Source organism: Anser cygnoides, chromosome 1, assembly GCF_040182565.1.
Source record: "Anser cygnoides isolate HZ-2024a breed goose chromosome 1, Taihu_goose_T2T_genome, whole genome shotgun sequence".
Lineage (NCBI taxonomy): Eukaryota > Metazoa > Chordata > Aves > Anseriformes > Anatidae > Anser > Anser cygnoides.
This window is the reverse complement of record NC_089873.1, coordinates 155,849,012-155,875,783: the sequence shown is the minus strand read 5'-3', so window position 1 is coordinate 155,875,783 and position 26,772 is coordinate 155,849,012. Positions and strand designations below refer to the sequence as shown.

The 26,772-nt window shown below is 40.2% G+C and overlaps 1 protein-coding gene across 2 annotated transcripts in view; it reads right to left on the bottom strand.

The window, feature by feature from the left end:
* Positions 1-23,658, bottom strand: part of STK24 (serine/threonine kinase 24) — a 54,019-nt gene extending 30,361 nt beyond the window's left edge. Inside the window, exons 1-2 of one of the 2 annotated variants that reach the window (XM_013174414.3) lie at positions 23,040-23,658; positions 10,304-10,534 (exon numbers count right to left, since the gene is read on the bottom strand). In XM_013174414.3, the coding sequence (XP_013029868.3) occupies positions 10,304-10,534; positions 23,040-23,084 (276 nt within the window). In that variant the 5' untranslated portion in view covers positions 23,085-23,658. Of the gene's footprint in view, positions 1-10,303; positions 10,535-22,701; positions 22,991-23,039 lie in introns of those variants that run through there. The other variant, XM_048072725.2, reaches the window with a different exon arrangement.
* Positions 23,659-26,772: the final 3,114 nt, after the last annotated feature.

Below are 26,772 nucleotides of genomic sequence, written 5' to 3'. Positions count from 1 at the left end.
CAGCCAGTTTTCCTCTTTTCTCTTCAAAAATGGGGGTGGCAGGTGAAAAAGCATGTCTCTTACACCCATTACACTTTAAACAGTGAAGCTTTTTTATCCCCTAGTGTGGCTGACAATAGTCATTCCCTTCCTCCCTGTCCACCAGGCAAAAAACTACTTCATAACCATGCCTACCCAGTCCATACTTAATGGGAAAGAATTAACTCCAATCTGTGGCAGATCTTTTCCCAAAGATCAATGAGTGAGTGATGTGGTTCTGTGATAACCACAACATTTCTTTTATTTACCTCTACTGGATAAAAATGAAATCCATAATCAAATCATAATTTATATGGAGCTGAATTTTACTGAGAAGACCACCAAATGGTTATTAATACTCTACAAAGTCCCAAAATAAGGAATTGAAAGCAAAAGTATATCAACGTTAGTTTACAGAGTTCATCCCTCCAGGCAAACTGCATTATAACAAAAGCAAAACTATCAAGTGAACTTTGCATCCAATGAATAAAAAGAATTAGTTTAAATAAAAAAATCCACCAAAATGCCACCCTACTTGCACATGAGTATCTTGGACCACTTTCACTGCAATAGCTGCTATCAGTTACACTCAGCTTTTACAAATTACTACCTGCTCTAGACCAGAAACAAACTTCCAAGAGAAAAATGAGGCACAGGAACCCTTTCACCTCCACTGCCCAAAAAACAATTTTTCTAATGCTTCCATCTGTTCCTCTTTACCACTACATCAAACTAAATTCCAAAGGAAAGGTACAACTCAAGTTTTCTTCTCCTTTGTAGAAATATCAATCCACCCATCAGTTTAATCCTTTCTACTACTAGTGTATACAACTCTCTGGATCTTTTGCATCCCTGCTCTGCAGCCTCTAAGTCTTCATTTCTCTTTTCCTTTTCACTCATGCATTCACGTTACTACTAAACCCCACTGTTCCTTTTGCAGGATATTCATACGCCAATCCTTTTTCCAAACCCTTAACTGCTGATGAAGTTGTGTTTATCAGCCCTAAAATTGGCCAGGATCTTCAACCCAGAATTCTGCCAAGCTCATTTCTCCAATCCCTGTAAAACACGTAATTTCCACTTTCTCTCTTAAACAACACTTCCTTTGGCCTCTAATTACTGCTAAAACCACCTTCTATTCACACCCCTCATTTCCATTTTGCCTTCCTCCCCACGTTTTCTTTTCCTTCGTACAAATTGCTGTTTCAAGGAGCTGTTAAAGAAAGAAGAGCAGGAAAAAGCCTCAGAATCTCCAAATGACCCTTTTTTCCCCAACTGTTTTTACGTAGTAGCTTAAGAATTTCTTAGTATAGTGAAAAAAGTGGGAAAAAAATAGAAAGAGAAACAAACCTAAAGAACTCGGTTGAAAACACCGGTTCCTAAAAGATCACAGTTCTTTTCATCAGAACTAACACAGCACAAACCTATTTATTCACTGTGGAACTTTCCTTTAGAAGTTCAGTATTTCTGAGTTTCGTATTTCTGAGTTGCTAACCAACTTTTCAAATAACAGTTTCTGGAAGCTATACATTCAAGCATTTTAGTATGTTTATTAACTTGTTCCGTAACATGCCATAATGTTATTCCTTGACACGTGGAAAGAATGTGACATTTTCCCTTTTACACAACTGCCTCCATTCAAACCGCATGAAGACCTAAGCTTCATTTGGCCTGAAGAACTGTACAAATGCCAAAGATATTGAAGTAAAAGAAAATTTACTGAGCAATAAAAGCTTCCCAATGTTAACACTGAAGATATGACACAAACATAATAACTATGTAAGAGCACAAGATTATGGTGGAGAGGTATTCATAATCAACATGGCAAATATTCTAGAGGTACCCAAGAACATCAGATCGATAGATTGGTGGTCATCTGCCAGGAGACCTCTTTAGGCAATACGCACACCAGCATTATTGCTGGCTGATTAAAAAGGTTTCATAAATAACAACGTGGCAGTGTGTGTCCATAAAAGAGTGCGTGATCTCCTCCACTACCCCCTACTTTAAAAAAAAAAATAATAAAAATTAGTTTTGCCTACTCATTGAGCTGAACATCTTCACTCAAAGTGCAAAAAGGTCCTGGTGCTAGGGCGAGGAAGTGGCGAGTCGCAAGGCAGAGCTGGATTTCCCCTTGTAGCAGCAGATGAACAAAGCTTGCACCTAGATGCCATACTGACATTCCCTTTTCAGATATCTCACAGGCCAGCAGTTACCACACACCACAAAAGCACATATGACAAGCAACATTATATGTTTTTAAAAACCACTGCTGTGTCATCCTGATCTGTATGGCCTAACTAAATATGAGGCTTCCTGTTTCAGCCTCAACAAGCAACAAAGCTTGTTACCAAGAAGAGTGGTCCCTCTCTCCCTTTGCCTCCCAATTTCTGGGCTCACCCCCTCCACCTTTTTTTGCCCTGAACCCAAACCATCTGTCTGGCTAATCCATAAAAGGTGATTTTGGAAGGGGTAGGAGGAAGTCACTGGAAAAGTAGTTTCCACACATGAACCAAGTCATTTTGCAGTCAACACATCCAACACAAGCCAAGTGGCAAGAACCTGAAAGCAGGATGGGGAACAAGATGCTGTTGCTGCTTATTTCAGCAGCAACCAGCTGTGAGACCAGCCTAAAAATAGGTATCAAAATGTGAAATTATGGAGCTTTCAAGGGTTATCACAACAAGTACAACACATATGATTTCCAAGAGACAGTATTTTACATTGAGCTTTCTAAATTTTGATTTAAAACAACATGGTTAAGTACCTAACTGTTGGACAACATGAAATACAGCTACCACAAATTCTCAGTTTGCCTTCAGATATACTAGTGATGCTTCCCAATCTCAGTAGGCCAGTATAGTAAGAATTATTTACCCATAAAAGAGTAGCAGTTCAGAACTGATTACACTGATAAACAAGAAAATTCTTGAAGTCACCATTCACTAGACAGATTTTTTCCGCAGATTCAGAAAAACATAATCTACATCAGATTCCAGAAATAAGAATCTCTTGGACTGCGAAAAGTAGTGGAACAAAAAGTTTTGAGTCACAATTAGAAATAATATCTTTGAATAAAGACAATGCAAATGAGCAACTCCTTTCTCATTAAAGAGCACAACAAAAGGCTACATGCAAACACTCAAGTAAAGACTATAGGCAAAGGTTCAGACTTGCAAGGTAATCATCTCTGAAATCAGGGGACCAAACTATTTTCAATATGAAAACAGGGCCTCAGAGCAAAACCACCCCTGCTAGAAACAGACAGAATGTATGGGATCTTGTATACACCCTTACTTTTGTCTTATTTATGACTGTTATGGGCTGCGTTAATGGAAGCTTTCAACAACGTCTTCAAATCGGTACTCCATCCAGACCTGAAATCCAAGCAGAACTGTTCCTGAAACTCCCTTCTACCTCTATCAGGGCTGTCCAGGCAGATGGCATTTTCTCATTTACAGTGGACAAGTGAGGACAGGCACCTCTTCAACTCCTCTGCCAGGAGAGAACCTGGGTGTTTATGAGGGGCTTTGGAAGGAAAGTAAGCATACCTGTCCAGGAACCGCCTCACATGGAGTCGTGCCTCATTTTGATCCTAACACACTCCCTTAGGGTCACATCAGTTCAAAAATGCTTGTAAATGTTAAAGTTAACCAGTTAAAGCTGTAAAGCAAAAGGATGCTGACCTAAAACATGTTAAAGTCACATATAAACACTCGCATTCAAAATTACATTACGCAAATAGCCATGGCAAGAACATTCAACATATGCACTATAACACCCTTCAGTTTAATGATGTATGCAAGCTTAGGCTTCTTTAAGTTCAGCAAGTACTGATTTAGAAACAACTGCAAGTGCCATAAAATCCACTGCATATACATTTAAGCTATCTTCCTTTTAAAAAAAGTACATGTCATTTCTAGATGTAATTCACTTAGCTTGGCCGTTCACCCATGCCACCCTGTCCTGTTTTGGTACAAAAGGTTAGAAAGCACTGACCTATCAGCACTTCAACAAGGAACAGCTTCCATACGTACAGATAAGCCACTTCCTAACCTTCTCTTGGATGAAAATCAAGGCTGAACTTCAGCCTTTCCCTGGAATACGGGCTTTCCAGAGCTCAAACCGTTCCTGAAGCTCTCCACTGAACGCATTCCAGCCCCGCTGTGAACTGGCCATTGCTATTTCAGGAATGGCCTCGCTGATGCCATCTACACCGAGGCCCTAGCCAATACGTGATTTATTTTGGCTCAGCCACAGCATTACTTACGGACCTCACGTTCATCTGACTGCCTAAAATAAACTATACGTTACTTTCAGAATCACTGTTTTTCAGAAATATTTATTTCTAGACTTCATTTACCTGAGCACGTTGTTCTACAGAGCCCAGTTGACCAAACTTCATAGAAGTGGCACATTTTATTTCAAGACCATATCATGTCATTCATAGAAGTTAACCAGAAGCTATTTTCTGTTTTCTTGCAGTATGTATGAATGACAGCTTGACTTGGAGCAGTAATTGTAGTATAACAAGACATAGAAATAACTACTGGTACAGGTATAAGCTACAACAAAAATTATCAGCAGCTATCCTTTAAGACTCTTACCATTGTCAGTTCTTTTTATAGATTTCTTTTTTAATCATTCTTAAAATAGTTTTACAGAATGGGAAGTTTTCCAGGTAAAAGAAGGAGGAAATAAACCAGAAGTCTGGTTCTCACTGGATCCGGTTTAAACAGTTCAAAAGAGGGCATCTCCACCGCTACAAAGCGTGCCAGAAAAATACATCCAAAGGATGAAAAAACCATGAGCTTAGAGACTTTTTTTTTTCTAAACACATATTATAGAACTAGTTAAATATTGGTTTGCTATCACTAGTATCTGTTTATATTGGATGCTGAAACTACTTGGTGATCATTTGCTCTATCATTACATTCATCTGTAGAAAAGTCTGACAGGGACTTAAAGACAATATATGTATGCATATATACATACACACATTATATATGTATACATACATGAACACGTACATATAAATTTTTATCCATATATTAAGCTTGGCTTTGAGTAACATACGCCAAAAAAAAGCGCCAAGATTATCCAAAACTTTATTCTTCAATCATATAAGGACAAAATAACAGCAATTAATGCTCATATATTTCTAAGTAATAATCCAAGGCCAAAGAAATACAAAAATATTATGAAGTTATAATAAAGCAGCGATTAACATTACTAACACAACTGAAGAAAAATTTTCAGAGGCATCTCCTTGGAATTAAAACAGATTTCAACCAACTTGGACTGAACAGGACAAGAGAAACAACTTTAGAACCAAATCTAAACTTGAAAAACTGGTGAAGCAGAATAAGATGCAGAAACCAGAGCTGACAGGCTCCGAGAGAGAAAAAGGTTTGGAATAAATAGCATAGCAATACTTTTAAAAAGATATAGTGCAGCAAAGCTCAGATGAGACAGTAAAAAACTTGAGAGAATTAAAAAAAAAAAAAAAAGATTGACAAGAAACACAGAGAATCCTTATTCCATTACAGGGGGAGGCAGTGGATGCTGTTACCTAAAATCTAAAGAAGGCAACAGACCCAGCCAGGTTTCATAAATTAGTTTTGTAAGGATCTAAAAAGAGTTATACTTCTCTGCATGGAGCATTTAATCAGATCACAGACAGAGCAGATGAACCTTTCATTTGGAAGAGATTCAAGAACAGATATGGCCCCCACAGCGGAGAGAATGGAGTCATTGCCCATTTCATTAAGCCTACTTCATAAAGGAACACTGATACAGGTTTTTAACACACCGTGGCAGATACGGAGTCAGTCCCTTTAGATACATGCACCCATATAAACCATGTTGCTGTGATACGCTCCAAGAGCAACCATCTAGTTATTTATGACCTCCTATGACAGACAAAAACCCTTTGTGCTAACAGAATGGGAACACGAAGATACCATATTTTAAAGTGTGTCTTTGAAAGGAGTACTTGCATTTCTGTTTTATATAAAGACATTGGGGTTTCTGACAAGGAGATGTTCCTCAAATTAACTTATATTCATAACCCACTTCGTTACTACTTATAGCTCTGTTTAAACAAACTCAGCAATTACACACAAACCTCCAACAACAAAATCTAGAGAGAACAGAAGACTTGCTCTGTGCAAGCAGAAAGCTGTTTTTTATTTAAGACTTACTTTCCATGTTAAAGTTGTAATACTTCACACATATAGATATCCAGCGAATAAGCCATATCTATATTAAAAAAATGCTATAAAGCAAATACATTTCTGAAAAGATGAACTCAGAATATATATTTTTAAAAAAAGTAAAAAAATTTTGCAAGGTACATCATACTGCTCTAAAAAGCATAGCTAAAAATCATTTTTTGAGAAACAAGTATTTCTGGGACGCAGCAACTGTCATTAAGTCATTAAAGATAATACCCATTTTTAGTTGTACTTCCACATCTACATTGTTCCGTAGACACCAAAAGCTTGACGAGCTATTCTCACGAACATCATGACACCAGTAAGAGGCCTCAGGCACGTACACCAGTATTATACAAGCCTTTTAAAATTTCACTAACACACTAGCATGTATAATCACGTAGCTTAACTGAAGCAGGCGTGGAATAACAGAGAATGAAGAACAATACAAGAAGGATTTCTCAAAGACATATGATTCAGATGGTTAAAAACAAAAGAAAAACTACCTAAACATTCCAGCTACCTGGAGAATCTTCAAAAATGTAAGTTTTCATGGTATTGCCCGTTAACCACCTTCGCTGAAAATACAGAATGCTTCTTAAAATCTGTCAAACATTTTAAAGGATGTCAGAACAGGTCTTCTGCAGTTCCGTAAGCGTACCCTACAAAGGGACATGAAATATTCATCATCAGGTCTGCAGAGTCCCAGATGGGACAGAAATACTTCTTTTCTGGTGTCTTCAAACTTGTTGAAACAATATAAATACCAGAAAGTTCTCATAAAAGCTACTTATGCCTACTTAACAACTGACATGGGAATACTTGAAAAAAAAAAAAAAGTTATTACATAATAAAAGACACCTCTTCAGCTCACAAAAGGATGTGTAAGAAACCTGAGGAAACAAAGACTGATCTGGAGCATGAAGAATAAAGAAATGAGAGGGAGAGAGAGAGAGAGAAAGAAAGAGCATAATTGTTATTGGAATCATTATTTGCCTGTCAAATATAATTCACAGAAAATCAATTTAACATTTCTCTATAAAAAGCTCCTCTTTCTGTCCATGATCCACCAGACACATGGCCAGTTCTTATCACACAGCACAGGCTTTAAAGAATAATAATTGCTGCGGTGGCAGGCAACATACCCCAAGATCTTACGTTTTCCTGCTTGATCACTTCAAAGAATATCATTCTGTGAGAAAAAAAACTATTATCTTTTTTGTAATTAGTGCTAAAATCTCATGGACGTTGATGGAATTAAAAGATGGTCAGACCTTTCCCTACGTATGGCAATCTCAGCTTGCACAGGCAACAAAGGATCTGAAGCAAATAAACCTAGATTCCCAGCCAAGACTATTAACCAATTCATTTAAACATCAATATGTTCCTTCTTAAGTATATCTATATCAGTGATGACACATCATTGCTACCCAATAATAGATCCGACTCTTACTTTAAACAGCTAATGCAACTGCATAATGTTTCATTTGCAAGATTTCATCGCATCAGCATCACCAAAACACCACGTATTAATTTTTGAGAGCATAAATAAAAACGTTTTTTATTTTGAAGACCAAAAGTTCTGTAGCACAAAGCGTCTTGCAAAACAATATAAATTCACAAAGAACTGAAGTATGAACATGGGTTACCAGTAGGACATTTAGAAAGAGCTATGTTTTCTTTCAGAAGTAGCTGAATCTTATACAGCCGGTGTTACTGCAGTATCTTGGGGAACTGATGCATCAAGTTGGAAAATTCAGACTACTGCAGAAGGGACACTGAAAGCACAAGTATTTTCAGAAGGTCCTCACAAGAATAAGCACAAACATCACCAGTGATGCCTCATCCCAGCCAAACCCATTCAAGCTGCCAAGCCCTACGGTCTCCTCTTTTCTTCACTTAGTGTGGCAACTATTGCTTTTGCTGTCTTCACAAAATTTTGACATTTGCTCAGTTCAAAACTGGACGCTGGATTCTCTTTGCCACACTACACTTTGTTAAAACTACTACGTAGCATTCCCATCAAACTTCAAACTATTTTTCTTGCATTCTATTTCACTTATCCTGTAACATCTTCCTGTTTCTCCTGTAGAAGGAAAAGATTTGAAGCAGGGATACAGTCCAGAAGGAAATAAATAAATAAATCCAATTCCTGCCTTTCTTACAAGACATACTTCACTACTAAACCTGGACCGATAAATTTCAAAAGAAGTAATAAAAGCTATGATGAAAAACACACTTAATTTACTATACTCAATCATGTGCCTCCTGATATGTTCTGGTTTTGGTTAGGATAGAGTTCGTTTTCTTCCTAGTAACTTGTATGGTGGTGTTATGATGAAAATAACGGTGATAACACACTGATGTTTTGGTTGTTGCACAGCAATGCTTGCACAGAGCCAAGGACTCTTCTGCTTCTCACGCTGCCCTGCCAGCGAGGAGGCTGGGGGTGCACCAGGAGGTGGGAGGGGACACAGCCAGGCCAGCTGGCCCAGGCTGGCCAGAGGGGTGTCCCATGCCTTGTGGTGTCATGCTCAGCAATAAATCTGGAGTAAAGGAGGAGGAAGGGGGGACGTTTGGAGTCTTTTAATGGAACTGTTATGCATGATGAGCTTTCCTGGAAGTGGCTGAGCACCTGCATATCGATGGGAAGTAGTGAACGAATTCCTGGTTTGGCCTGGCTTGCACACACGGTTTGGCCTTACCTGTTAAACTGTCCTTACCTCAGTCCACAAGTTACCACGCCCTTACCTTTCTGATTCTCTTCCCCACACCACTGGTGGGAAGTGTGTGAGCAGCTGCGTGGTGCTAAGCTGCCTGCCAGGGTTAAACCACAACATGATGCCTCTGAGATCTAAATTATACATCACTTAAGTACAGTACTGCTGACAGGTTATCAGGTCTGAAAACATTTACCTTCTGTGACAAACTGTCCAAGCAAACAGGTTCAGAGCACAAGGATGAAAGGACAAACTGTCTGCCCCTTCAGTTATGCATCTCCTGGATTCAGATAAAAAGTCCTTTTTCCTTGCAAACCAACTGGTAATCTCAGAAATCCAGAGATAAAAAGGGGTCCCACTTCCAGAACCTTCACATCTTTGCTGATGAAGTAGAATGTTTCCACAAAAGCAAAAGCAGACTGAAATTTAATTTAGAAGTATTTTCTGCCTACTCAATTTCAAACCCTTTCAAGAGTACGATCTCTTAACCAGCTTGTCATCTGTTAAAAAAATAAAGAGCTACCCAGATGGGGGACACAAAGTCTGACCACAGAAATAAAGTAGTACCAAAAGCTTCCAGATATTTTCACTACCTGCTAGAGGTAATAAACCATTCTATTCAGCCAGTTAAAAACAACCCCCGCCAAAAAAAAAAAATAAAAAAAACCCACCTATTTGGCACACTCAAAAATGAACCCTGAAATCCTGAAATCTAAACTTCTCAGGAGAATCTCAGGGAGGATGGAAGGGGAGCAGATCCAAAAAGCAATTAATGGAAAACCCTTCTATTACCTTCACGTATGGCTGATGTGCCATTTGCTAATGAGTTCGTAGATTAACTTTTTTTAATTTTGATTTTTAAAACATTCAGATCAAGGCTGGTTCAGCCTCCTTAGAAAAGCAACCTATACTTTGCTACTCAGCAGACCTTGATAAAAAAATTCAAATTTTGCAGAACAGCTGACACTGCATTGCTTTTAATGTTTTGACTATTCAAATACAGATTTAGGTAATAGTTTTCTGAACGTAACCAATGTTTAAGAGGTTGTATTTTCCTAATATTAGGAAAATCTACACATATTATTTAGAAAGAGCTTAGCAAATTGATGTCGTCATTTAAATGAATCCTTTCTGTACAGAAGTGGCAAGACATGCTTTTTTCCCATTAAATTCTGTCACATGTCACAAAAATATAGTAACACGTTCTTTCTTTAGAAATTAAAGAACAAAAATAGATTTTTCTTCAACTGAGGTCTGCTTGAAACCTTGCCCTTGAAAATAGGCATGATTGGACAACTTGGAAAAGAATTACTGGTAAAATCAAACCACCATCAACTGTGAGCATCTTACCTTTAAATAGGATCCGTAATATTTAGTTACATATGAACTGTCACATTGACTCAGCACTGTGATCTCTTGTTGGATGTCTTCTATTTCGTCTTCTGCTTCTTCTAGATCAATAATTTTTATAGCAACCACTTTCTGAGTCCGATTGTCAATTCCTTTGAAAACTTCACCAAAAGAGCCCTTACCAATTTTCTCCAGTTTTGTAAAAAGTTCTTCGGGATCTGCCTTCAGAGTCTGTTAAAAAATAAGAGAAAAATTACTAAGCATTTGTAACATTAAAATGACATGTGACGTTTTTAAAGGCAGCAAACACTTTAAAAATTCTACATGTTCCAATTTATCCAGGTACTCTTTTTTTTTTCCATCTCCATAATTAATGTGTTCTTTCTACATCCTTTATATGCACATATTGCAATATTTATGCTTCCCTGTATATGAAGTGCAAATTTATCACAGTCCCTGTGACAGGGATTTACCCTATCTGGCATGAGAAAATGGTATTACCTCAATTTCTTTTTCTTGGGCAATAAGCTACACTGAGAATGAAAGATCCTTACAAAGATTTTGCTTCTATTAAAACTAAGGTCGGTCAAATATCATTACCAATGAAAGTGATCCTTTCTGCTGTCCCTTCCTCCTTAAATTGCTCCCTTCCCAGGATGCAGGGACCTATTCCTTTGAATTTTTCACACACCTCATCCTGTAAGGATTCCGTTCCCACTCTTCAGTGCACTCACTATTTCCTTTTGTTTGTTGTGGGAAGCAATTCTCTTCAACTTTCTCCTCCTAAGGATCACCTGCACAAACTGCCATACTTCCTCCTTATTCTTGACCCCAAGCTTTTCCTGGAGCGGGATTTATTTTTTTCTTCTCTCAGTTGAATAAACTCTTTCACTCCTAACACACACTCTGCTCCCAGCTACCTCGAAGCGAGTTGTGTTTAGGTAGGTGCTCGTAGTCCTCACACGTCACCCCAAAAAAGAACCCAAGACCTATGTGAACCATTCTGCCACAGCTGGTTTTTCTCCACCGTCAAGTATTGTTAGCTATGGCTGCTCTCCAGCTTCGCGCTTCTAGTGCACAGATGCTGAGTTCCACCGTGTGCCTTCTTGATCTACCAGCAAGGGTCTTTATAGCTACTAAAAATACTTAGGTTACAAATACGCTGGATAAATCATGCCTGGAGGGAACAGCCATGATGTGCAGGAAAATAGGGTGGCATTACTTAGACTCTTCCTCTTAAGAAACAGACACCTGAAAAGGCTTCCTATTGTTCTTAAAAGGATGAGGTTCACGTTAACCAAAGTGGAAATATATTATCGGTATAGAAAAAGGCTCTTACTAGACAAATACAGTAATGTCTAAATAAGCATTACACTAAACAATTCATACTACTTAGACAAACTCTGCAAAAGCATAAACAGGGGTAACTAAGCACAAATTTCTAAGCTACCACAGACAAGTGCTGAGCCAACATTTTCTCTTCAACAATTAAGTCTGGCTTATCAAGCATCTCCCACCTATACTTCTGTTTCTGCTCTCCTATCTCAAAGGTTACATAATGAAACCTTGCAGCCCCTAGAGGCAGATCACCCAGAAGACGTTTTAGTTTGCCCAAAGCTATGAGCCACGCAAGTTTCACAGCTGAATTAGGCACGTTGAGGACCAGATAGTTGTGTCTGAGTTCAGAGATAAAGCCACTGATTTCTTCAGGCGGAGCGTTTGGAAGTTCTGAGAAGCTAGGAAGAATTGGTCCTGAGTTTTCTATGACCAAAATCTTATGGCCATCTTGAAAAACGAATGGTTCGATAATATCTGGTATTAATACAATATAAACAATATTGTATTACAACAGGATCCTTCTCCAAGCTCCTTGTGAAAATATTTATTACTATATCTATATAGTAATATATATATACATAATTGGAAGTAATGTATATAAATAAACTATATAGGAAAGAGTATGTACCTACCTTCCGAAAATCAGAACTTTTGTACATGCATTTCTTAGCTTTAAGATTTAAAAGTTACCATTCCTGAACTTTTTTCTGAGCCACAGGAGGTAGGAGCTGTTCAAAAAGAAGCTCCCTTGCCGTGTGAGAAGGTCCAAATTTTCTTCCCAGGAGACTAGGTGTTTGAAGTGCGAGCCTTAAACTACTGGCAGCCTGTGCTTATGGAAAACTACCAGTTGGGCTCTCTTTAATGATCTGCTCTATTTCAGAAATGGCCAGATCAGGCCTCCAGATACATAATGAACTGCTTGAATTTGCAATTACATGAGCGGCCAATTCCCATTCATTTTTCCGAGATAACATCTGGAAAGGATTCTCGCCAACTTTTGTTTTGTTTCTGCAGAGCCTTCCAACAGAGCCAAAATATTCAAATAGCTTTATAAATATTCTCTCTATATGACTGAATATAGAGAAAAATGCTTTCCATAGGTTCTGCCACTAGTCTCTTGCTGACTCTTCGCAAGCTTTCGCTGAGCTTATAGCATTTTCCTACTAATATTACAAGTATGGGAACTGCTGCAAGCACCTTCACAGAACTGTGACAAACCACAGAACAGAAGAGCAACATCTGCTCCAAAAGGATAAAGCCAATCAGCTTGTTTGGCAAGGAGCTAGACTCTCTGCCACTAGAACTTTTACTTCAAAGCATGTCACTGAATCCATACTGCAGCAGAACAGAGACAAACCCAAGGAACGTTTAGGTCTAACAATCACAAAAATCCTGATTTCCATAACCAGTTAGTGGCGGTTTGGTTTCTGTTCGGATGGCTTCTCGCACTTCTCACAGCGATCACAACCATCCCTTCTCAGCCTCTGGCTTGTTTAACCACGCAGAACAAAGCCCTTCGCTTCTCATCACAAGCAGCGCCGTCGTTCTCCCAATAATTACAGCAACCTCTCTGTACTCGTTCCACGTCGGATTCATTACTTCTGACCTTAATTAGCCAGAAAAATATCTTGCACTTAAGATGAACTCTTCTACGTACTCTGCTCAGTAATCAGTGTTGCCCACTGCTACAGAATAAATAAGAGTCCCAAAATATTCCAAGATCAGATTTGTTCAGCCTGGCCTCCTGGCTCAAGCTCACCTCTTCCCAGTCCCCTGCATTTCCAACTCACGAGCACCCAGCCTCTTGCAGAGGTTCTTTATAGCAATTCATTCTTCTGACACCTTGCACTTCATGCTGGTTTGTTCAGGAATTCAAATCCTCAAGGTCACCGAGTTGTTCAGTAGTAGCCGGACTTTTTTTCCCATTTTTTTTTTCCTTTTTTTATTGCCAAGGCCACATCTCCATCACCAACAGTCAAGAACAACCCTGGGGAAACCAGCAGCATCATCCCCTGCCATCACCTGCCCAGTTCTCCCCTCAAAGCCAGCACTACACACATCTTACCATGCAGCTGGTTTTATGTGTCTCTCATTCTACCACCCCTGTAGCTCAATAGAAAATGTTACTGAAACTCAAGTTAGTTAGATCAAGTATACACTTCTAACTTTATTCATAGCTTTCTGACCTAAGCCATAGCTTTAACAGGAGTCCTTTTCCGCATCGCATCCCAACTCTTATCTCTCATCTCCTTTTGTGAAAGCCTATTCATTCAGTTATTATTATTACTATTATATACTTTTCTCTTTAACCTGCAGTAATTCCAAGCCATCTCCTTGTTTGAGTTCTCAAATTATTCGGGGAACTGATTCCACTTGCAGATCTCTGGTCTCTGATCTCTGATCTATGCCTGCTCTTTTGAAATCGACAATTGTCTTTTGACACCTCTTTCCTATACTTTTAATTTTACCAAATCAATTTCCAATTAATCAGTCCAATCCTCACTCCGTATCAAGCCCAAAATACCATCACCTAAACAAGTTTAGAGATTTCTGGTGAATATGAAATACCACGTGGTGACCTGGCTTGTGACTGCTGGTGATTACTGCTGTCTGCTACCACACTTGGAGATAAAAATAATATGGCTTGAACCTTGTTCACACGTGTGCAGGGAAACCTGGATACACACTGTAATAGAGTGTCACAGACAATGAACCCTACAAAATCATTAAGGACTGATGAAACTAATAGAATAAAATAAAAATGAACATAAAGAGATCCATCCACATAATCACTTCTGGCCCTGGAAATCCTTGAGCAGTACAATTTACCAGAAGCTGTGGAAGTATGCCATGGAAGTATTGCAAGTTACCCCATTCTTACTTTTTTTCTTAGACATCTATTCCTAACCACCACCAAAGACAAAACACTGGACCAGATGGGCCTACAATCTGACCCCATTCAGCTGGTAACACTGTTAAATTATTTGCATCCAAGTCAGAACTTCAAAGACATGCTGAAAACACACAAAAATATTTTTATATTAAAATAAAAATAGAAATAAAGGAAAAAAAAATCCACAACAAATCAAAATTGTATGCTTAAATGGTTTCACAACATCAGGAACAATTGCTTACAGGAAAGAGAAGCCTCAAATTTTGCTACACAGCATTTTACCTTTCTCAGAAGCTGGTATCAGTTTTTGCTTTCCACGATATATACATACACACCAGATATATGTATGGCTGATACAATATACAAGATCGTTTCCTGTAGTTGGTGGGAAACTGAAATAAGACGGAGGCAGGATGCCATAAATTCTGCCAAGAAACTTCAGGGGGTTATAACCAAAGGGTGGGGGACAGGAGTCCTCTAAAGCCTTGCATCTCTCAAACACTTCAGTTGTTGAACAGAAACGAAGACAAACCCACACAGCATGCATCGCAGTGGCCTTACTAACACTCACATCTGTTTCACAGGTCAACTCCCTCATAAACTCTGTTTTCTGATTAGACTGGAAGAGGTTTTAAGCAGGGTTAGGGGGAGAGTTGCCTATTAAAACATTATTCCTCATCCATCGTACAACCCCCTTTCCACCTACTTTCAAGGAAACTGCATTTGTCTGGGATCCAGAATACGAAACTTTCAGTTCTTTATCAATAACATGGATCTCCAAGACATGCTTCCAAATTCCCAGTGAACTAATGTCATCTTCTGGGTTCAGTGTCCCCTGAAAAAAAGTCAAACCTTAACGTCATGATATTGTTCATTCAGATTATCATTCAGAAAGCAACTTAATGTACACCCTTAGGAGTTCAATGCCAAAATTAACAGTTCCCTAACCATAACCTGCTTTCTTTTTCTTTTTTTAAACAAGCATTCAGAAAGAATAAATTTTAAATCAACATGAATTCTAATTTAAATAGTTTCTCAAGCTCATTTGTAATTTTTAATAACATAGCATTTTAATACCATAGCTAGGAGCTTTCAGAAGCTGTACTCCTCCCTCCCGTCCATCACACTATTTAAAAGCAGATTGCTGCAACTGAAAAAATCTCCCCGTGCCTTCAGCATGCAATGAAAACAGCAGATATCACCAGCAGACACAGCACTGACATCTAGAACGTATTTTAGACAGCGAGTGAAAGACAGCTAAGGAAGAGCCTCGAAGAAGAGCTTTCTAACAATGCCTCTCCCTTGTTTGCACTTGCTCAGACACCGCGAGCATCACGCCTCACATGCCCTGCTATTGTTCAATGCCAGAAAGTGGTGGCTCTCGCTGGAAGTTGCCACCATTGTGACCAACGGCTGAATAAATCGCACTAATAGAAGCACTTGGAAACTTACGTTGCGTTAATACTAACTGAGAAAAAGAAGAAAAAATGAGTTTTAGGAGCTACAGCATTCCCATAATTTGAGGGAAGACTTATAGCTATTCTACCATCTGACAAGACACCCCAAACGTCTCTTAAAAGGTGCCTAATAACACAACTTGAAAGAGAATGTGAGTACAAGCACTCCCAGAATATTCCTGATTCAAGTCTTATTTTCTATAGAATTATTAATACAGAATGAACACACACGACAGCCTGAAGCCTCTGCAACCCAAATATTTATTACTCTCAGATCTGCTCTTGTCCACTAAGAGGGAATGATTCCACACAAATACTTGCAGTAAACAAAGTATTTGTTGGCTTATGAAAGCAATTTCAGAAAAGCTATATATACATATATTGTCAATTCAAAACACCTCTTCAGATAAATGTAGTTTTCTTTTGACTTTGCAACTATACATCCTGAATATGAATATTCACGAGTTTGATTTCAGGAGAGACAGCAGGGAGGGACATGGGAGGAAAAAAAAAAAAGAAAAAAAAAGATTTTAGTGGTATCAGTTAACTTGGGAATGCCATCATCACCCTGTACTGATCATGATGCAAAGCTCAATCAAGCATACAACCCAAACACATCAGCCCAGAAGAGTGCCTAATTTTGTCACGATGAAATTGCTACTTTTACAGTCAAAACCAAAATATAAAGTTCTTAATAATTGATTAGGAAACCCAAGAAGAAAATTGTTCTGGGACTGGTCATGGAGTATCAAGTCATAGAATCATTTCCTTTTATGTGAAGAAGCAATATACTCTTGAAGAAATATACTCTTTCTCACTCCACATCCCAAATTCAGTAAACTGATGTTTCCCAATGTATTGTCTCTTATTAATTGCCATGTGCATATATATGCAAGAAAACGTACCCCAGGTTAAGAGATGCAGATGGACAAACACAAGAGTCCTCAACTTCAAGAGCTTACAAGTAAAAGACATTTTGATCACATAGCTGCACCCACACAAAGGACCACCTCTGTCCACACACGACTAAACAGGGCTCCACCAGCACCAGTGGGTGTAACATCAGCAAAGCGATAACCAGGTGAAGTTATTATAGGATGCAGTATTCTACGCTAGATGCCGTGCTGGCTCTGTTAGTAAGTATTTGGCAGTTCCCTGCCCAAGACAGGGAACATGAAAAGAATTTTAGCACAATTTAAGATGTAGCCAAGATAGAAATAGTCATTTCCTATCTCAGAAACACGAAAGACACCACCGTGTACATCGCGGCCAAAACCTTGTATACCTCTCAAAACACAGGTCCCAGTATTTAAACGTACTGGCTGCATCAGCAGTCTTCTGTCTCCTTGGGAACTAAAATGACAGCTGACTATAAGGGCACCTTACTCCAACAAGAGACGGGAAACTTGCCGACACCGTTGACTAGACTAAACATACCTGCCAGAAGCAGCATCTATTTACCTGTTCTGGAAGCCCACCTGATGGAAATGTGCTTTTCCTGTTCAGAGGCTGCTGACACAAACGTTGAGACAATAAGAAGATAAAAAGGTGAATGCAGTAACTGATAAGGACATCGAGCCATCGTGGACGTGACTGATACCAGAGCAGAGATACAAAAACTAGATTTCGTAAGCTCAGCCTTTGGAAATCAGAGTACCTCTCCTTACCCCCTCTACCTCTGTATAAACACGCCACCCTGCCTTTATATAAAATTTTAAAATTAAACAGAAATCTGGAAAGCACATCTAAAATGGATCGCTCCAAAACCACAGAAAGGCTGAAACAAGGTAACAGATTCAGGCAAGTAAGGATTCCCTCTTGTCACTCATTATTGCAAGAGCTGTCTTCCTCAGTCCTTCAGCTATTTATGAGGTAGTCTGTCACTTCTGGGGCTGACTGCATCAACTCCCTCAAACTGCTCCCCAAAGGCAGAGCAGTTCATACATGAGGGTTATTCCACCTGACAGAAAAGGACCTGCAAAGGCCACAAGCAGAGTAGATCAAAGAACCGTAAAGAATGAGAAAACCTTAACTCACCTGCTGTCATTTTAACTCTACGGGCTGAGTTTGCAGCACCGTGGGTTAAATAAAATCCAAACCTGAAGCTTCACCCTGCAACGATGACTTCCTAGGAAGCTTCCCCAAGAAGTCATCCACAGCATGTCCAAAGGAAACCAACTCTCACTCCTCCACTTACACTTAATGGCAACATTTTGCGGGTATAGGAGAAAAGAGCTCAGCAGGCACACATTCGCTAGAAGTTGCTACACGTCTTCGCACTATCAATAGTTCTGCTGTCGGTAAGAGTTGACTTGTCTAGAAAAACTCCAGGCAACTCTTGCGTAGCCCTGACGGAGCCTTTGACCTAAAAAGCCAGAGGACACCAACTCTGTTCCTGCAAAATGAAAACCCTTCTGTCCCTGCGCTGAAGGACCAAGCTTATAATATGCCACTGAGTCCGGGGCATCTGTCCCCTGGATATTTTACAACAGGTTAGCCATGACCATAATGGTCCAAGGATCTTTCATATAATGAACTGCTGCAGGTTACTCTATCAAACTATCACTTAAACAAGAGCAGTGAGCACAAACCTTCAAAAAATCGAAACTGGAAAAAAAAATTTAAACTCCCATACACGTGCTGCAGACGCAAGGCAGCAGAGGCTGCACAGCCTTTTCAGAGCCTTCAAAACCCAATGCGTTGTGGTTACCAAACACAGAGCTCACACACAAGACAGCTACAACAGTTTATTGTAAAAGGAGAATGAATTATAGTAGGGAAGACAGTAATATGCATAATGTGTCAGAGCACAAGCAGTGCCACGCTGGATCAGAACAAAGCATCCTGGAGGCCCCAACACTTTCTCCTACAGCAGCCGAGAGCGAACATCCTGGGAAAAGTGCAAGAACACACAAGTAAACATCGGCATTTTCTAAAACACTCTTCCAGTCTCCAGCAAATTTACAGTTCTGACACTCACTGAGTCAGAAGCGGTGCCTTTATACTTAGCAGCCCTTCTTCATTTGTCAAGCTCTCACTTAAATCTAGTTAAAGTTTTAGCTAGGGTTTCTTGTGGCAAGGTGGTGTGATTTTTTTGTTTAATTAGATTTTGGATGAAGAAATGGATGCAGTTCTTGCACTGAAAATGAAGAATGATTTTTTTTAAATGGTATACTAAGTACTATTATTATTACCAAAAAATGAAAGGGAGGAAGATAAAGAAAAGTTGCATCATACACAAGAGGCTTTGGCTTCAAGATGATGCAATTTTAAAAGCACATTAGGAATTTTACGAATGTGGCATACGGGCACACCTAAAAATACAAACAAAACTTCTCAGAAAATATTTTTTCTGGAAAAAAAAAAAAAAAAAAGAGTTCCGGGCATTTCAGGGCAAAAAAAAAAAAAAAGGAGAGTTTTTGTTTTGGCTGTTTTTTTTTCCCTTCAGGAAACTGAAATAGGAAAGGTGAAAGTAACTATTTCTTATCAGTAATTCTGCAATCCATCAGCATTCACATCCATTATGTCACAGAAATGAATTTGAAGCTCTTAGTCATGTGAAACTCTTTCTCACCTGTACTGCAGAAGCACAGAGAAGTATCACACCTAGATCCACCCCAACCACTGCACTGTACTGGCTGAACACAGCTAAGTGCCAAAAAGGCACACACCACCTATGGGCTCCTCTCACTTCTCCAGGATCTGACGTTGATGGAGCCACTTATCTTTCCTCAGCAAGAGTTCTTGAAAGTATTCTTCTTGTTAAAACCACAATGTATGGTTCATTTTAAAGGAACTTCACAGTCAGAATTACACAAAGAGATGAGGTTAAAAAACCCAACTGCTTTTCTAGTTCTCCAACTTCAGAAACAAAGGAAAACAGAAACAAATCAGACATAGCTTAACCCCAAAACCTTCTTAAGTGTGCGAAGAGAGGAGAAAGATGTTTAATAACTATTAATTTTAGCATTTTATTGCTAAAGATTACATTAAAACTGCTTGCTGCCAGATATCTGACAGCTTGATGTACTGCAGTACCGTGTTCTGCAGCTTCAGCCCTTGAGCTTCTCTCTGCAAGCCTACATATCCTGAGCTTTCTGGTTCAAGACACTCCTAACAGGCTTCAAAATGCATTACAGCCCACCGAGCACCCGTACCATTAATTTATGAACACAGTATTTTATCATTTTAAATGGTCTCATAAAGAAACTCTAGAAGCTTACCACAGCCTTGGAAGTGCAAGCCAGCCTGGTCTGAAAGTCCCTTTTACAGGTCACACACACTTTTTCTGAGCCAGCCATGCGAAAATATCACACGTTACAGACAAGCAAGCATTCTTCTTAAGTCAGCTGTGTAAAGCAGAGAGAATGAAGAAGACTTTCTGACAGTTTAGTAGTGATGCCCCTGCATGCCACACGCTCAAACGCCTATCGACACAGAGCCCTTAAACTAAGGGCAGTACAAACATCGAGTCCAAACTTATTTGCACACATCGAAAATTAGGTCAAAACCCAGCTCTGTTTCTATTCTGGTTAGAACATGCCCGCTTCGCAGCAGACAGTGAGTCTTGGATTTGACAACCTTCCAGCACCATCCTACATTTCCTCCACAGCTTCTCATTCCTTTGGCTTACTCTCTACCCACTCACTTTTCATGCATCACTCTTCAACCATCGATCAGATATGTTGTTCAGAGAGAAATGCATTAATCCTTCGTTCCTCTGCCCTGCTTACACACTCCTCTGCTCACACCAAACAGCGTAACAAAGCGCTAGTGAGTTTTTGGGGTCAGGAAGTTCCTCTTGTTCACAGTAGGATACGGACTGGTCTCTTGGACAAGCACAGCGAAGAACGCGAGAGAAAGCTGCCTAACTTTCTCACTGACATTGTTTACACCATTTGTTGCAGAAGCTGGTAGGTGGGGAGAAAGGATCACACTACAGAAAGAGAAAACACAGTCCCATGATTTAGACAATTTAATTATACCTCAGAGAACTGAGCTCCATTCCTCTCTTCTACCTAAGCCACAAACCATAAACTTTGTCTTATTTAAGCAGCCGCCACACATAGTACGTACCTTAATATTTGAACATTTATCTGCAAATAGAGTCAAAAAGAATCGTGTGCTAAAAAGAGACCACTATGAGATTGCAGTGTACTCTGACAGAATGGAAATGGATCTAGGCATCTTGAAGTGGGGGCAGAAAATTAGCAAGCAGCTTTCGCATTGCTCATGGATTTTATGCTTCTACCTATCTTCATTTGGTCTTTAACAACAGCGTGAAAAAGACACAGTAAAGTTCCCAAACACTCAAGAAACTCTAATAATAATACATTAAAATTCATGAGAATAACAACACTGTCCTAAATAAAAAGAGATTGAAGTAAAACCCCAAATTATGTGCACTAACAAAAAAATCCTGACAGCCTTACAGATTTAGTACAGCTCATGGCATTACAAACTAAATATCAAATCAAACAAGCCAATAAAAAAAGAAAACAGATCCCTAAATTATGAAATGACACACATGGACAATACATGCATATTGCTGGAGTAACCTTCATTCTCTTACTTCCCAGCAACTCCAAATCTGACTTTTTTCAGCCTAAAATACAGATTCTGTTTCAAAATAAGTACCAGAAAATTTAGCATTAATCCAGCCCTACCCAAAGGAAGGAAACATTACTTCTGTGTGTCTTTGGCAATCAGCAAGGGGCTCACATTTGGAAGGTAAACTCGAGCACTCCACAGCAGTACCCACCGAGCGATAAAGCAATCGGTTCAGGGCGAGGGCCTACATACTCAGTTTGGCATCCAGTGGCAGCCTGAGCATACAACTCACGCTGTGCCTAAGAATATAACATTTTAAATTCAAACCCTCGGGTTATGCAAAGACCTGAGATTCACGAGGTAGAATCTGCTTTGCAAAACAAGCACGCAATCCCAAGTAAATCAATACTTACACCTCACGAAGCACAAAACCTTTCAGTCCAGGATTCAAAAAACCTTTACCTCCCATTCATAAGTTTTCCTTTTGGAGATCGGGGCAGGCAAGCATCTAATATGATGTGGGAAACCTTAGCATAACATGCAGACACTGATGCCCTTATGGCTTTTCTGCCAGAAGCTTGCGTTGCAAGCAGTTCAACCACCAGAAAACCACATCGGTTGTTTAAAATATATATATATATATACACATATCTCGCTACTGCACAAACCCAGCCAACTCCATCACGTAAGGCCAGCAGCTACCCAGCCCTGAGGGCCAAGCACAGCCCCCAGACGTCCATCCACCACCATCCACCCAGCCAGTCCTACAGATGACCACTGCAGCGTGGGCTGAAGGTCAACATTTTCGGGCCCTGCTTTCCCCTCGTTAGCATCAGGGGGCTGGAAAAGTCGAGCTGCACCTCGTGGATTAAAACACGGGGGAGAACTACTGGGCGGCTGGAGGGGGAATTTTTTTTTTTTTTTTTAAGAAGAAGGAAAAAAAGGAAACGAGACACAGCCCCTTCGCATGCTTCCAGCAAAGCGGCGGCTCCTAAGGGAAGGACCCAGCAGGCGCAGACCTCGCTGGCAGCACGCCTTGTTCCCGGGGGTTTCACGACCCTACACCCACACATACCCCACACATACACCCCGTACACCCCACGCCGCCATTTCGGCCCCCGCCCGCCCTTCCCCGAGCCCCGCCGGCGGCGGGCGCTCACCTGCATCCCCGGCAGGCCCGTCTGCACCGGGGAGTGGGCCATGGCGGCGGCGGAGGCCTCGGGGAGGGGGCCGGGGCTCCTCAGGCGGCGCCAGGGGCCGGGGCTGAGCTCATCGCCGCGCTCGTACACCCCTCCTCCTCCTTTCCTCCTTCCTCCTCCTCCTCTCCCTCCCCCCGAGCCAGCAGCAAAGGGGCTGTCCCAAGCGCCGGCTCCTCAGGCGCCCGTCACGGATGCAACGGCGGCTTCCTCATCCCTCCTCCCATTGACCCTCCTCCTCCTCTTTCTCCTCCTTCTCCTTCTTCTTCTCCTCCTCCTCCTCTTCCTCCCCCCGTACGCACCGCCTGGGCTTGCATCGTCCTCGGGGCTGGGCGAGACGCCTCCATCCAGCCCCGTAGCGCCGCACCTGGGCCTTGGCCTTGCGGGGTTTGGGAGGTTTTAGGATATTTTTTTTTTTTTTAAAATGTATTCGTTGTTTCTGGCAACTAAAAGCCCCGTTTCTCCTCTCCCGCAGCCCCGTCAGTGGGGCCGAGCAGGTGAAGCGAGATGGGAGCCAGGCTGGGGGGCCGCCCACTTAAAATAAGGAAGCCGGGGCGAGGCGGTAGATGAAGATGGCAGAAACCCTAGACATGTGCCGGTGTGTCCTTTTCCTGCCTCCCCTTCGGGCGGACGCTTTCAGAAAGGTCACGGTAACGCTAGAGCTCGTCTGAGGGCTATGGTTTCAGGAAGCACTTGACTTCCTGTCAGAAGCTGCAAAAGCAGCAAGCCAAAATGACGGCCTGGTTGTTTTTACAGCGCTTGTGAAGGGGAGAAGAGCGGGTCAGGAGTCCGGGTCTCCCCCGCACAAGAGAAATCCTGGGCCTGTGTAAAACCTTGAAGAACTTGACAATATAATACTCCCTGCCCTTGGCCTACTGAAGCCGAGATCTGACAGCTCCACCACACATTTTCCGATAGGCTGGTTATGGCCAAAAGGTCCCCTCCTTTTCCCCCACAAACAGCTAGGTAGCTCCATAAGTACTGGAAAGACTGCAGCCGGGCAGACAGTGGGATCCGTGGGACAGTGGTTCACAGTCCTTTCAGCCGAGCTAAAGGAAACCACCTCAGCATAAATTGTTTTTCAGTAGGTCATCCACCAGAGAGAGTCCATACAAATCTCTTAACTGCAGGAAAAGCTTTAAAACAGAAAAGGATCTCTTATGGTTAGACATAAACTCCCTCCGAAGCTTTTTCTTGTAGCTAAGATGTTCCTTGTTGTCTTTATAGGCTGAGCTAATGCTGCATAATCTTATTTTCCTGAAACTTACAGAAACGTAACTCTATGATTTGTACCCCTCAACCGAGCCTGAATAAAATTAGCTAACAGCCTCGTACAGGCACCTATATGTACATACACACCAATTGTTCCCCTTTGAAATAGGACTAAACATAGCAGCTCTTGAGTACAGTGAAAAATGGAAAGGATGATGGATAGGAATTGGGTGGAAACTTGAACTACAGGATTTTTTTTATTAGTTGTTCTTGAAGGACTTGCTAGTTTCCCTAATGAGGGAATGGATTTTAAGTTATGCCTTTTTTAGCTTCAGAAAATATAAGAGTGCTTCTACTGTTTACTAGCTAGTAATGTTCTAAGAAATATAAAAGCTTTCATTTGAGTTCTGCCTCAGTCAAAATCAAATATGTCATAAGAATTTTTATGAAGATTTTCTACTACATTGATCTCCACCTTAAGGCATTTTTGAAATCTTTTTTTAAAAAGTAGAGCTTTAGTATCTCCATGTTTGCTGCACTGTTTGTAGTAATTTTTTTTAGCTTGCTAGGAAGAAATCTAGTTGAGATAAAGGTGAACCTTTTTCTTTCTCCCATGAATACCACTGAGCTACATCACAGAGTGTTAAAAAGCCTCATTGAGAAATTGCCAGGTTTACCATTGCCTGTGCAGTTTTGATTTGATCTTTTCTGTATAGTTATCACAACACAGATTTTATCAGCTGCCTTACTTTTTCTGTCTGAGCACATTCAATGCAGAGTGAAAAGACAAAGGGTATAAAACTAAGCTTTATCTTTTGTATTTTGAAAGGTATAGAGCTATTATTTTCTATACTCTTTGGGACTTAAATAATTTTCATAGTTTCCTAAGGAACACAAACTTAATTTGCTAGAGTTATGTTTTATTGTGCTAATTCCCTCTCTACTTTCATTTTGTAGATTCTCTATCTCAAAGCACAAAAAGTTACCATGTGCGAGCTGCTCTGAAGAGCATGTTTCTGTTTGCTGATAGTTTGTAAATGCTAGTCTTTGGCTTTAAACTTAAGCTCCTTCATTACAGACTAAGAAACAGAAGCCTTACATTTCTTTTCACTCCTCTTCTCAACCCTACCCAAGAAAAAATGTTTTTGTGTATTCCACTCCAAAGAAGGGCTGCTCTTGCAGAAATCTTTATTAATAGTAGAATGATAGCATGTTATGACAGCCTGCCATTCCAATACAATGACAGAGACTTCAAAAATAAACAATTCTTATTAATAAAGTGGTTCTCTGTTGTATCTTTTTGAAGCCAGATGTTTTCAGCGTGCAAAGATTCAATCAATTTATGTGTTGACTTCTCGACACTCGGTTTGCCTTCAACTTGAAGCAACACTTTGAATATGCAAAGAATTTCTGCTTTGCTGGTTACGGAAGATAAATGTTATAAAAGAAGAATATAATTGCATCATTGCACTGGCAGTGACTGTGAACTTCTTTTTATAAACTACCCATGAAGAAAAAACATTGTCCTTTTACCTTTCTGTCCAAGACCAAAATTTCTTCTCAAATGAGAGATGTAAGACCATTGATGTTTTTCGAAATGAAAGACATACCAGAAACTTAGCTCTTTTAAAATTCATCATATACCATAAATAAATAACTATTCCTATTTTGAAAGAAAAACACCACAGAAAAAGCGCTGTGGGTTATACCAGCTGGGATATTTGTCTACAAAATACTGCACGTGGGAAATGTAGCAGTGACTAAGAAGGAGGCACAAGTTTTCCTGGGGAAGAGAAGTATGAGCAGGTGATGGCACTGCTTGCAGTAGCGAATGGCTGCAGGATCGCAGCAGCTCCCAAGCAGATGGGGTTGCCTTTGGGCACCCTGTATGGCAGCAGTGGTATCCTGCCATCCTTGACTTGAGGTCTGAGCAATTAACAAAGTCATAGTACCATGCTGTTCTCTGCTAGGCTTGCTGGTGTTTTGTTTTGTTTTCCTTATTATCTTTATCTACGATCTTCTGGCTTTCCTGTTTTCTTTTGCTACATTTCCTTGACTGGTCAATTTCTTGGTAAGCTCTTGTAACAACTCGTATAAAAATGTAATTTCTTCTCTTAATTGTGTATACCAGATTCCTAGAGATTTTTTTTTAATTACTCTGCTAGTAGCCCGATGGACTGTATACTTACAATGAAATTCTCAATAGCTTGTCAGTAAGGTTCCAGTGTGAATGCTTACATTCTAAATGGATGACACTTGCCTGTATCAAATAATGCAAAGCAGCTTTAGCAAGGTTCTTCATAAATAGATCTGAAAGACCTTAAGTGGTCCTGGGATTAAAGGGGAAATCCTCACGTGGATCTGTAGCTGATAATAGGTAAGAAAGAAGAAATAAATGCATTTCACAGCAGAGGGCATTGCCGGTACACTGCCACAGGAATCCATCTGGGACCAATCTTGCTCGGCATATCCGTGAATGATCTAGAAAGGAGACTAGAGAGAAATGGCAAAACAGTCTGATGTTGCCAAGAATCATGAGGTAAAACTAAAACAAAGTGCAAGGAGTTGTGGAAGAATCTCAGAGCGACTGGCTGCTGAGTGACACACCAGCAGATGGGAGTTCAGCCTTGAAAAATATAAAGGGGGAAAGTACACAGGAAAACAATTTACATTTACATACTGTAGTTCCTAGCAATCAAGAAGGAAATCTTGGCTGTCACTGATTTCAAAACAGTCAAAAGAAAAAAAAACTATATTAGGAGTTACTAGGAAAGGAATAAAAAAATAACAGAGACAATATTGTTATCCCTCCTTATAAATCCA